Genomic DNA, 12,040 nt, shown 5'->3' with positions numbered 1-12,040 from the left:
CTACCCATTGAGCCTCAAGTACTTGCTCTGGGTTGGAGCCGGTACCAGGCTGCGAACCATGTACCTATCAGCCTGTTGTCCGATGGCTTAACCACTGCGCCACCATTTGGAGTACCATTTATAATTACTTTTTTGTATTGTTTTAAATTCATCATCTACAATACAGCACTAAATTGCCTAGAAAACACATTCAAGCATCTTTATTTCATGCACCCGAACCTGTCTACAGATTTTGCTCCCTTTGGAGCTCGGCTCATTTCCATTGACAAACTCAAATTGCCCTTTTTAGAGTTCTGTGAGCCCCCCATTACAAAATCCTGGATTCACCTGTTTCAGATTAACAAACCCTTTTTTATGTCTAAAATTTGCTAAGCCGATGTTGGTATATACATGTATTAGTCAACTTTCCTGGGTTTATTTTTGTACACTAACTGACAACAGAGTTTTGCTATACCTCAACTGTTGCTTCTGCCCGTGTCTTCTCGATGGTCAGGGTCCGCAACTCTCGCTCCATGTCACGAACCTTCGAGTTATATTCCTGAAAGAATAATATAAAATGAAAACTAAAAATCAGTTTCAATTTTTCTGCAAACACAATATGCACACAGAGGTACATATTAATGTCAAATACATTAACATATGACAACACAAAAATCAAAATACAAGAATCTCAAAACAAAATGCAAATGGTAGCAGGTGTTAAAGAATGTTTATTGACAATATAGCATATTATTTATTAATACCCATATGGTTAAAAGTATCTTGGTACATATCAAAGTGATATGTCCCACTAGAACGGCAAGTGGGACATAACACTTCGACGTCACTTGATGCACTACAACCTTACAGGAACGTCAACCAAACAAGTTGAGTGATATTAACTAAGATCGATTATGGCTAAAGTTCAAAAATTATTTCACTCAGGACATAAACATGATATGAAATGGAAGCTCTTTTAATATCCTATATATCAGTGAAGCATACATGTTGGAAAGTTTGAGATTTTGCTGCTGCATAGACAATGGTGTAATCTGCAACACATGGGGCCTGTACTGGAAGACGTGATGATCTTGGTGACCATGCAATTAAAGCAAAACGATAGCTGAAGTAGCTGAATCAACCAGTTTACTATGGACTAGATATTCCAGGGCTTCTAGAATTAAAAAAGAAATCCACTAGCCATGGGATTAGAGATTTTTAAAATTTACTAGCCACAAATAAAAATTCACTAACCCTATTTTAAGTTAATACAATTTTACTAAATAATAGTAATAATCAGATATGTCATCTGAAAAGGGAGATAGAGCTTAAAAACACTAACATTGGGGGTTGAGGTGGGGGCAGGATATTCATATTTACAAAATAGACTTACATGTAACTGCAACATTTGACCAACAAATTTTCACTAGCTGTTGGGCATTGCAATAGTAGTTATTTACTAGCCCAACATTGAATATTACTAGCCATGGGAGTGGGGCTACCATAATCTAGAAGCCCTGTATTCTATTGAAAGTTATGTTTAACTTCAATAGTTTATAACAAAGCATATGGAAATAACTTAAATATTTGTTTGTGGACCAACAGTTTTAAATAAAAAAAAATTGACATGACAAATCTTACAAAGATAGAAATTATGATTTAAGTATGATGTCATGCACTACAATATAGGCTTGCTTTCTTAGATTGGTGGAACAACATATTATATGCATATCACAACTTACAAATGAATATGATGTCCCCACCTTTTTTGTTAGATTGCAGAATAAAAAAACATTAATCCATTATTCTGATAAATATACACATGTATATTCTTCGTGTTGCTATAGCCATCAGTTCCCATAATATATGGTTTTCCACAGTCCAAATGACATTACCAATAAGCCCCAATGCCTCTTATTCATTTGTCCATATGACTGTTGCTGCAGACACATATATGTATAAATGTATGTTGATGGGATGTAGCTCAGTGGCTAAGTGTTTAGTCCCTGTCAGTGGGCCCATTGGGCTATTTCTCATTCCAATTTCCAGCGAGTTCTCTGAAATTGGTATAACATGGCATGTGCGGTCCTCTCTGTGAGATGCTGCATATAAAAGATCCCTTGCTGCTAATTGGAAAGAGTATCTAGACCATTGTGTCGTGGCAGTGGTTTTCTTCTGTTGTGCTTAACCATATGTCGATTGTCCAATGCCATTTAACCGCAATAAAAATGTGTTGGATGTACATGTACCATTAAATAAAACATTCCTTCCTTTTATATCAATGTACATGTACATATGCATGCATATATGTTTATTTCACATAATCATAATATCCTGATTGTAATATATCCCAGTTTAGTTTGTAGTTTTACTTCTTGTAGTACGATTACATAAATTGTAACATACGGTAATTAAAATGTGTTGAGTGCATCGTGAAATAAAACATTCCTTCCTTCTATTGATGTATAGTTGGATTTTTATTTTACATAATTATAATAAGCATTGTAATATATCCCAATTCAGTTTGTATTTTTTCTTCTTCAAGTATGATTAGAAAAGACTTGCAAAATATACATGTGTACATGATGCATGTGTGTATAATTACAAACTTTCCATTTTTATACAATTTACTCTATTCTGACTGGATGATGTCGAAGAAAAACTGAAGCTTATCCTTCAATAAACCTCAGAAAATAACGTCATTACGCCAGCTGGGACGTCATTACGTAAAACGGGTCATGGATGGATTTTAGAAACTGATTTATGTGTATTTTAACTAAATATGGTGTGTCCAGGCACTTGTGCATATATTTTAGAAGAGGGTGGGGGTGGGTGGGGGGGGGGGGCTAAACTGTGGCTAGCGAAGTTTATGCGGGGCTAATTAACACATGCTTCCCCAAAGAACAATTTGCTTGATTGAGGGGAGGATTCCACTGCCGAAGCCCACTTTCTTGCACACGCTCCTATGTTTGTAATTATATAAGAACTGCTCGTCATTTTAAAATAAATTTATTAATATACAACTGTCACAAACGGCATAAAATTGTGTAGCATAGTGAAGGATTTTAAAGTAAACTCCTCAGAAAATGACGTCATTACGTCAAATTGGACGTCATTACATAAAGTAGATCATAAGAAGAACGTTAGAAACTGATTTATGAATTATGTAGTTTTAACTAAACAAGTTGTGCTGTTTGTAATTATAAGAATTGTTTGTCATTTTGTTGAGAATTTATCAATGTTTCTTACATCCCGTTGGTGAGAACACCATGCTTTATTTTTGGTTACACATGGTTGTGTTTACACATGTACATGTGTTAACATATACACACACACGTACGTGTGTTAACAATTTCAAGACATAAGACTGGCTGCTCCTAGGTGATGACCAGGTCACCAATGCCATACATCCAATGAAAAACTACACAATGGAAATCGATTAGACTGTGACATATAGTTAATCTGACATTCATGTGTCTATGACGCGTAAGTCAGCTACAAGTGCAATGGCCGTAAATAACTTTTAGTCGAAAAAAGATGTTAAAGTTTGCTTAAAACCTGGGTTTTTTTAGGATATGTAAGAAATGGAATAATATATTTGTGTCCGTTAGATACATTGTACCATTTATCTCACAACTCGCTGTTTAAAAACGTATCAAACTCGCTTTCGCTCGTTATAGATACATTTAAAAATAATTTGTTGTGAGATAAATGGTATCTAACGGAACTCATGTATTATTCCCTATATAACAGTCACAAATTTAGTATAAAATCACTATGCTACACAATTATATACAATTTGTGACTGTTACACATTGATAAATTCACAACAAAATGACAAACAATTCTTATATATAGACCCACAGCTGCCTTTTTCTTGTTTTACATTATCATTTAAACCAGTGTATCCATATGTTTCAATGTGCATGTTCATTTCATAAAGTGTTATTTGATAAGACCTTTTGTGGTACATTTACTCCAAATTTGATTCATAGGTGGATTAACACCACCATAAAAACTGATTTCAATTGCAGCAGTATGGCAAAAACCTGAACCTATGTTCAAGTCTAGCCAGCCATGTATGGTGTAATTTTCCACGTACCTGAACACTTTCAGTATTTCTTTAGCCTAATTGCAGGTGCTCAAGTACTTTCAGTCAGCACTGTACCACAGACAAAGCTGAATCGGAACACAGCCACAATTATAACATGAAAGGGAAAACAGCCACAAATATAACTGATAATACCTGGTATGTATATAGGGTACAAGTTGAGAGTACGGTTTTATTAACAGGCTCGAAATAGCGGCCTGCAAAAAGCGATAAGAAATTAACTTTTTAGACCTAAGCAGGTGAAATAGAAATTAGCCATCTGAAATGACCCCAAAATTACAGGTCATATTTTATTTAGCTTTTGATTCTGTTATATCAGGGGACGAGATGTAGCCCTGTGGTAAAGTGCTCACTTGATGCACGGTCGGTTTCGGATCGATCCCTGTTGGTGGGCCCATTGGGCTATTTCTTGCTCCAGCCAGTGCACCACGACTGGTATATCAAAGGCAGTGGCATGTACTATCCTGTCTGTGGGATGGTGCATATAAAAGATCCCTTGCTGCTAATCGAAAAGAGTAGTCCATGAATTGGCGACAGCAGGTTTTCTACCTCAATATCTGTGTGATTCGTAACCACATGTCCGACACCATATAACCATGAATAAAATGTGTTGAGAGCGTCATTAAATAGAACATTTCCTTCCTGTTATATTATAATTTTATAATGCTCTACATCACATATCAGAGGTCCTAATTCTCCACACACTGTCCCAAATCCGCCACTCACTTTGTGCTGTTTTATTTCCAACAAACCCTATTTTTTTTAGCAGGAATCTAAGGGTACTTTTTTATGTTAAGGTCTGAACATTTTAGAAGACTCACCTGTAGGAAAAACACCGTTAACAATTCATGATTTTTTTTAGTGATATAACATGCTGTATCACGATTCATAACATTTGTTTTGTCTACAATACTATAGCTGGATTACAAATGAAAATTATATTTCTTTGGGATATTAATTAAACATTGCTATTGTACTGATGACCCAACATATTTCCATCAAACAATGGCGAAGGAAATTTTATATCAAAATCATTATCCTCAGTCATTTTACGTAACAAAGTATTTACACTGAGGGCATGTTCCTCTTCAATACACATACTCATGACCATGCTATACGTGTATGTAGTTACCTCAAGATAAAAATGAGAAAAGCTATTTCTTCTGACATGCATATGACTACAAACACATAATGCAATTACATGTACATACCAAAATAATGATACCATGTGGAATGTGATGACAAAATGTGAAAATGTATGTAGTTGGTTCAATAAGTATTTATTAGGGGAAAAAATAGTATACGCTTGCAGCCAATAGAACTTTGCTAGTTAGAAGGCTAAATTATCCATGCTATCATATTATAATACTTTTCCAACTAATCAAGACAACCAGAAACCCATTGAACATTCAGACACTGTTAATACATGTATAAACAAACAAAAAATATATTTAATATGTAATTTCAGTCTTTAAAATTATTTAAAAATTATTAGGAAACATCATAACAACAACAGAGGACTTCAGGGCAGTCTCTTTACTATGTCATTACGATAACCTTGCTAGGGCCAAGATTTTCAAAGCTATCTTAATGCTATGATATTGTAAACCCATCGCAGGCTATGATGTCACAATGGCGTGTATCACAGTGACATCATAGCATACATGGTTTTACAATATCGTAGCTCTAAGGTTGCTTCAAAAATCTCTAGCCTTGGCTTTATAGATCTCATTAATTTGGGCACAACAGATTTTTGGTCTGTTCTGAACACTGTACAAGATCTTTCTAGCGCAGTAACATCATTAACAGCACGTAGCAGATGGTTGTTAAACTCATGCCCAATTGTTTTGTCCTTTGTACAATAAAATAAGTTTTCAATCAACAGCTTCTCAAAAGTTAAGACTTAAAAAATTCACTAAAAGTTATTGTGCAATAAAATATTTTTTAATTAACAGCTTCTCAAAAGTTAAGACTTAAAAAATGCACTAAAAGTTATTGTGCAATAAAATATGTTTTTAATCAACAGCTTCTCAAAAGTTAACACTTAAAAAATGCACTAAAAGTTATTATGCACTAAAATATGGTTTTAATCAACAGCTTCTCAAAAGTTAAAACTTAAAAAATGCAATAAAAGTTATTGTAATCCTACTGAAGCTTGCCATGCCAGTGGTTCTGGGGTTAGCATGTTTGTACTTAATTTAAATATGATTTTGGGCAAACCTATTTGGCCACAATGATTACTGCCTTTACTTTGGTGCAATCTAAAGCACTGCTTGCTAATACTTAGTACATGTGTATTTAATTTTAATATGATTACTGTAAACCGTATTAATATTGCGACGTGTTTTTTTCGCGAATGTATACCGTAGCGCATGTTCGCGACGTGTAAATTTCGCGAACAACCGTTGACAGCTCAAAAACAAAAGTGGATAAAGACAGCTCACTGTAATTGTTATAAAGTTACTGTCTGTAAATCAATATTCTGTTATCCTACATCAAGCAATTGTGCCTGGTACAGAGTCTATAGAGGGTATTAGGCCCTATCCACCTCGCCTGTATTAGAATCACAACTCACAGCTTCAGTTGTTAACTGCTAACACCCTTTGGTAGATAAAACAATAAACGATTAGTTGCCATCGATTGAAGTTACATAAAACAATGAATGATTAGTCGCCATCAAAAAGAGCTCGTGTATAGGCTGTGCCTGTTGAGTGAATCTTTTTGTGAATTTTATTCTCAATAAAATATTTCAAAACAAAACAAATTACTTTAAGCACACTTCAAACTGGAAAATAGTATGTGCGTATTAATTTCGCGACATAAGGATGGACGCGAACGACGCGAAATTTATACACACGCATTTTTTTCACGGTTTACAGTATTTTGGGCAAACCTATTTGGCCACAATGATTATTGCCTTTACTTTGGTGCAATCTAAAGCACTGCTTGCTAATACTTAGTACATGTGTATTTAATTTAAATATGATTATTTTGGCCAAACCTATTTGGCCACAATGATTATTGCCTTTACTTTGGTGCAATCTAAAGCACTGCTTGCTAATACTTAGTACATGTGTATTTAATTTAAATATGATTATTTTGGGCAAACCTATTTTGGGCAGAGTGCTTATCGCCTTGACATTGGTGCAATCTAAAGCCCTGCTTGCTAATATACTGAGTACATGTGTACATAGATTCATTCATTCATTCTGTACGATCTCACAAAAAACCATGTCATACATTGAAAACAGACAACTCTCTTTTCATTTGGTTTGTGCATATTCAATTACATGAGTCACTGAATTATTGATCTCATTTCTTTTTGAACTACATGTAGCAGTTCCTTTATTAATTTGTTTTTTTTAAAGTAAAGAATAAAATGAGTTCAAGCATTATTACTACTATACATGTCTATATATGGATTAAATCGAAATTTATAAAATGCCATAAGCAAAAGCAAAATTATGTATAAAAAATTGAAAATGAAAAACAGTTTGTTTTGTTTAATGACACCACTAAAGCACATTGATTAATTAATTATCGGCTATTGGATGTCAAACATATGGTAATTTTGACACGGTCATAGAGAGGAAACCGGCTACATTTTTCCATTAGTAGCAAGGTATCTTTTATATGCACTATCCCACAGACAGGATAGTACATACAACAGCCTTTCATATACCAGTCGTGGTGCACTGGCTGGAACAGGAAATAGCCCAATGGGCTCACTGACGGGACATCCACAATGAAGTTGTAATTATGACTCGTAGTCATCAGAGGAAACCAGTTACATTTTTCCTAATGCAGCAATCTTTTATATGCACTTTCCCACAGACAGGAAAGCATATACCACAGCCTTTGTCCAGTTGTTGTGCACTGGTTGGAACGAGAGAAAAAACAGTCAGCTGAATGGATCCACTGAGGTGATTTGATCCTGCGACGCAAGCACCTCAAGCGAGCAGTCAACCAACTGAGCTAAATCCTGCCCCATAATTGAAGATGAAGTCAAAAGAGAATGGAAATTATGGATATTAAAAAATAAGTCTAGACTATGGTGGTTTAACAAGTAAGTCTAGTTACTATAGGCTATGACATTATTTTAATTTTACTTTATTGTTTAAATTATTTAATACAATTTTTTAATTAAAAAATGAAGCATATAAAATGAGGGAAAAGCACTTCTCATAATCGGAATGCTACATACCACAACTTTTGACAGATCAGTAATGGGGTACTGGTTAGTATAGGAAAAAACTCTGAATTATAAATCGAGGGCCATTAATTCTATGACCCATGAATCACACTACTGGCAAGTGCTTTTAACTATACATCCCACTCACAAGTTAATTAATGGAACTGACTGAATTAATGGAACTGACTGAAATGCTAGAAGTTAAAGTGGGTTTTTTTTTAATGGCACCACAAAAGCACATTGATTAATTCATCGGATATCAGATATAAAACATTTGATAATCTAATGTAGTCTTAGCGAAAACCCACTATATTTTTACATTAGCAACAAGGGATCTTTATTATGAACTTTCCACAAACAGGACAGCACATACACCATGCCCTTTGATATGTCAGTCATGGAAAAGTTGTATGGATGAGGAAACATACAGACAAAAAATGGACCCAATGAGTGTATTTGATACTACTATCCACAAACCCCAAGCCAGCACTCCTAATACCTGAGCTAGATCCCACCCTGGCTGAAACTAAGACATCATAACCTAGTGGGGGTTTGATCCCGTGACCCACTGAGCTCAAGACATGCATTCTCAAAAATCATCATTTCATTCCATGTCAGCAAAGTGTCACAACGGCTTTTGTTCTTACCCACAGTAGAAATATAGATTACACAATGGGATAAAGTATTACACTACGGGTTAAAATATTAAATGTAAAAAATGTGTCATTTAGGAACAATCTTTGCTGGTGGGACAATAAAAGAACAATTTGATGCTACAACACTGAGGCTACAACATAAACCTGTGTGTCACAATTAAATAACTTAAAGATATTAAATGTCATATATATGTCGCCTTACAACAATTATTAGTGGCTGGGGCAATAAAAGAACAATTTGAAGTTTGTGTCACCACAGAACTTTATACCGATATCTCACAATTTGTCAAAATGTCAGTCATTTAATGTCAGAAAAAATCCCAAGATGATTTATCATATATCTGTGTTGACGTACTAAATTATCTCACGGTGACAACTGATCATGATAATTAGGCCTACTAATATTTATCTATCAACAAAATCATTTCAACAAATCCATGTTTTTGTGCGCCATCCTACATTGTATGTATATAAATATATATAAATTTGTTAGTACTATATCTTGCAAATGTAGTTCTAAATACAAATTCTAACAGTGGATCTGTCTCCGAGTCTTTACTTTTGATTTTTACTAAATGTTTTTGTTTTTTAATTATGTTAAAAAGTAGTAATAATAGTCATAGCAATAGTAGAAGTTGCAGCAGCAGTAAGAAAAAACTTAAGAAAAGAAATTAAGATTATGAAAGTTTTTAGTGGAATATTAGTCAGTATACAATTTTTAAATTACTTATATGTTTTTTAAAAAAGGTGGTGGTAGTATTAGTAACAGCAGCAGCAAGAATAATAAGGAGAAAATTAAGACTATTAAAACAAATTCAGTGAGAACAATTTTTATGAGGTATCCATGTCGCAGCAAACTATGTAAATTCTTTTTACATTTATCCTATGAAAATGTTTAATGAGATGTGACCAGACATGATTTCCTGATCAAACAATGGCTATTTTAGCTGCTGCAGTAATCCCATTGTGTTGACATGGATCTATCAGCTGTATATAAACAAGATGAGTGGTAAGTGATCTCAAGGGCTTGTTGATGGTCTTAAGATGTATTCAATTAATACAGTCTGTTCTCAGGTCTATACACACAGTTAAGACTGGATAAGACATATCCAAACTTGCTGCTTAATTTTCGTGGCAGGGGTGTAAGAAAAAAAGATTACAGAGAAATGTGCTGGTCTCCATAGTGTAGCAGTTACATTGTAAGCCACTGGCATTAAGGTTCCAAATCCATTCAAATGATTGGGGTTTTTTCGCCTTCCAATCAGTGCACTACAACTGGTCAAAGGCCATGGTATGTGCTTTCCTGTCTGTGGGAAAGTGCATATAAAAGATCCCTTTCTGCGTTAGGAAAAATGTAGTGGGTTTTTTCTGTTGACCACGTGTCAGAAATACCAAATGTTTGAAATCCTATAGCCTATGATTAATAAAATAAAGGTGTTCTAGTGGTGTTGTTAAACAAAACAAACTTTAACTTTAACTGTTTACGGTTCCAAATGTTACAGGCAATTAAAGAACTTTTAATCTAACTTTATAAATAAGATTATTGATTTTTAAAACCTGCATATTCACAATCCATCTCTAACTTAAAGCTGCTAGGTCCTAGGAACGCAACTCCCTGGTACCAGCTCCTATATACTCAGAGTGATTTTTAATGGCTCAATGGGTAGCTGTATGCCCACTATATTGATTTATATCTCTCACTAATAATTAAAAATTAACAATTAACCCATTGTCCTAGACATGCAGACAGCATGTTTGAACCTTAATTGGATATCAGCTCTAAAATAAATTACAATATATATGGAATGCAGCAAATTATGTAACATGAAAACAATGGAAATGTGATCATATATTATATAATCAATAGTTAACAAAACGTTAACCAAATGCCGACAATTTATATGGCCAAACACTTGGGTGTCAACCAGAAAATCTCAACTACTAAGCATTATGTGTTGCATGTGAACCAAAAATAAAGTAAAAATAAAAAGGTCAGAGCTATATCAAATATTAATGCAATCTATCTTAATTATAGGCCATGTATGGCAAAATCATTATTGCTTTAAATTATCAGTGTGTGTGAAAATGGGGGAACCAGCTGAGTGCAGGTCAAAAGAAATATGTCCTGCTAACGAAAACATATAGCCTACTGGAAATAAGACAGCAAGGGGTGAAGGGAGGGTTTCTACCAGCCTCGGTGGCACAGTGGTTAAGTTATCGGACTACATGCTGGTAGGTACATGGTTCGCAGCCCGGTACCAGTTCCAACCCAGAGCAAGTTCTTAAGGGCTCAATGGATAGGTGTATGGCCGTGACTACACCCTCTTCTCTCTCACTAACCAACTAACAACTAACCCACTGTCCTGGACAGACAGCCCAGATAGCTGAGGTGTGTATGCAGGACAGGATGCTTGAAACTTAATTGGATATAAGCACGAAAATAAGTTGAAATGAAATGAAAAGGGAGAGTTTGTGATAACTAGAGTGTGACAAATTAAGACCTCTGAGATATATCATATGTCAGAGCATTATGATATTCTGGGATAGCTCTGGATGAGCAAAATATTTCGCCAAATTATCTTTAAACATGCAAAACCAGTTATTTTCCAACAAAATACCAATTATTGCTTGAAATTTGTTCGCCAAATTAAAATAAAATTCGTCAATTGTTCCTAAAATTCGCAATTGGCGAATCTGGCATGTGCCAGAGCTAGCCCTGATATTAACTTATAATAAAATCATGAATTAACATGCATCTGTCTCTTGAAAAATGACCTGCAATGACTGAGCATTTTCACAGGCTGCTGTTTCGAGCCCTGCTGTGCCTTTCAATTAATGGCTTAATCACTACACAACTACCTGTAAGGTAAGATGGTCTGGCCTCCTTTTAATCAGTCAATCAAATTTCATCCTTTTGCATGTTATTCTGACAGGTCAGAATGCATTGCATGACTATGACTTAATCGAAACATTGTATGTGGTAATCTATTGGCATCTGGTTACATACCGGCATGACAAGCAATGTAAATATAAAACTGATCATAAGGCCTAACAATGTAGGCAGCATACATTTAATAACAAAACTGACTGTTAGAACAGCGT

At 34.7% G+C, this 12,040-nt stretch overlaps 1 protein-coding gene across 9 annotated transcripts in view; it reads right to left on the bottom strand.

Annotated features, from left to right (window-relative positions):
- LOC121388129 (golgin subfamily B member 1-like) overlaps positions 1-12,040 on the bottom strand; it is a 216,354-nt gene that overhangs the window by 189,064 nt on the left and 15,250 nt on the right. For all 9 annotated transcript variants that reach the window (XM_041519353.1, XM_041519357.1, XM_041519356.1 and 6 more), the window contains exon 3: positions 455-538. In XM_041519353.1, coding sequence (XP_041375287.1) covers positions 455-538 — 84 coding nt within the window. The remainder of the gene's footprint in view (positions 1-454; positions 539-12,040) is intronic.

This window comes from Gigantopelta aegis, chromosome 14 (assembly GCF_016097555.1).
Source record: "Gigantopelta aegis isolate Gae_Host chromosome 14, Gae_host_genome, whole genome shotgun sequence".
Taxonomy (NCBI): Eukaryota; Metazoa; Mollusca; class Gastropoda; order Neomphalida; family Peltospiridae; genus Gigantopelta; species Gigantopelta aegis.
This window is presented reverse-complemented; position numbering and strand designations above follow the sequence as displayed.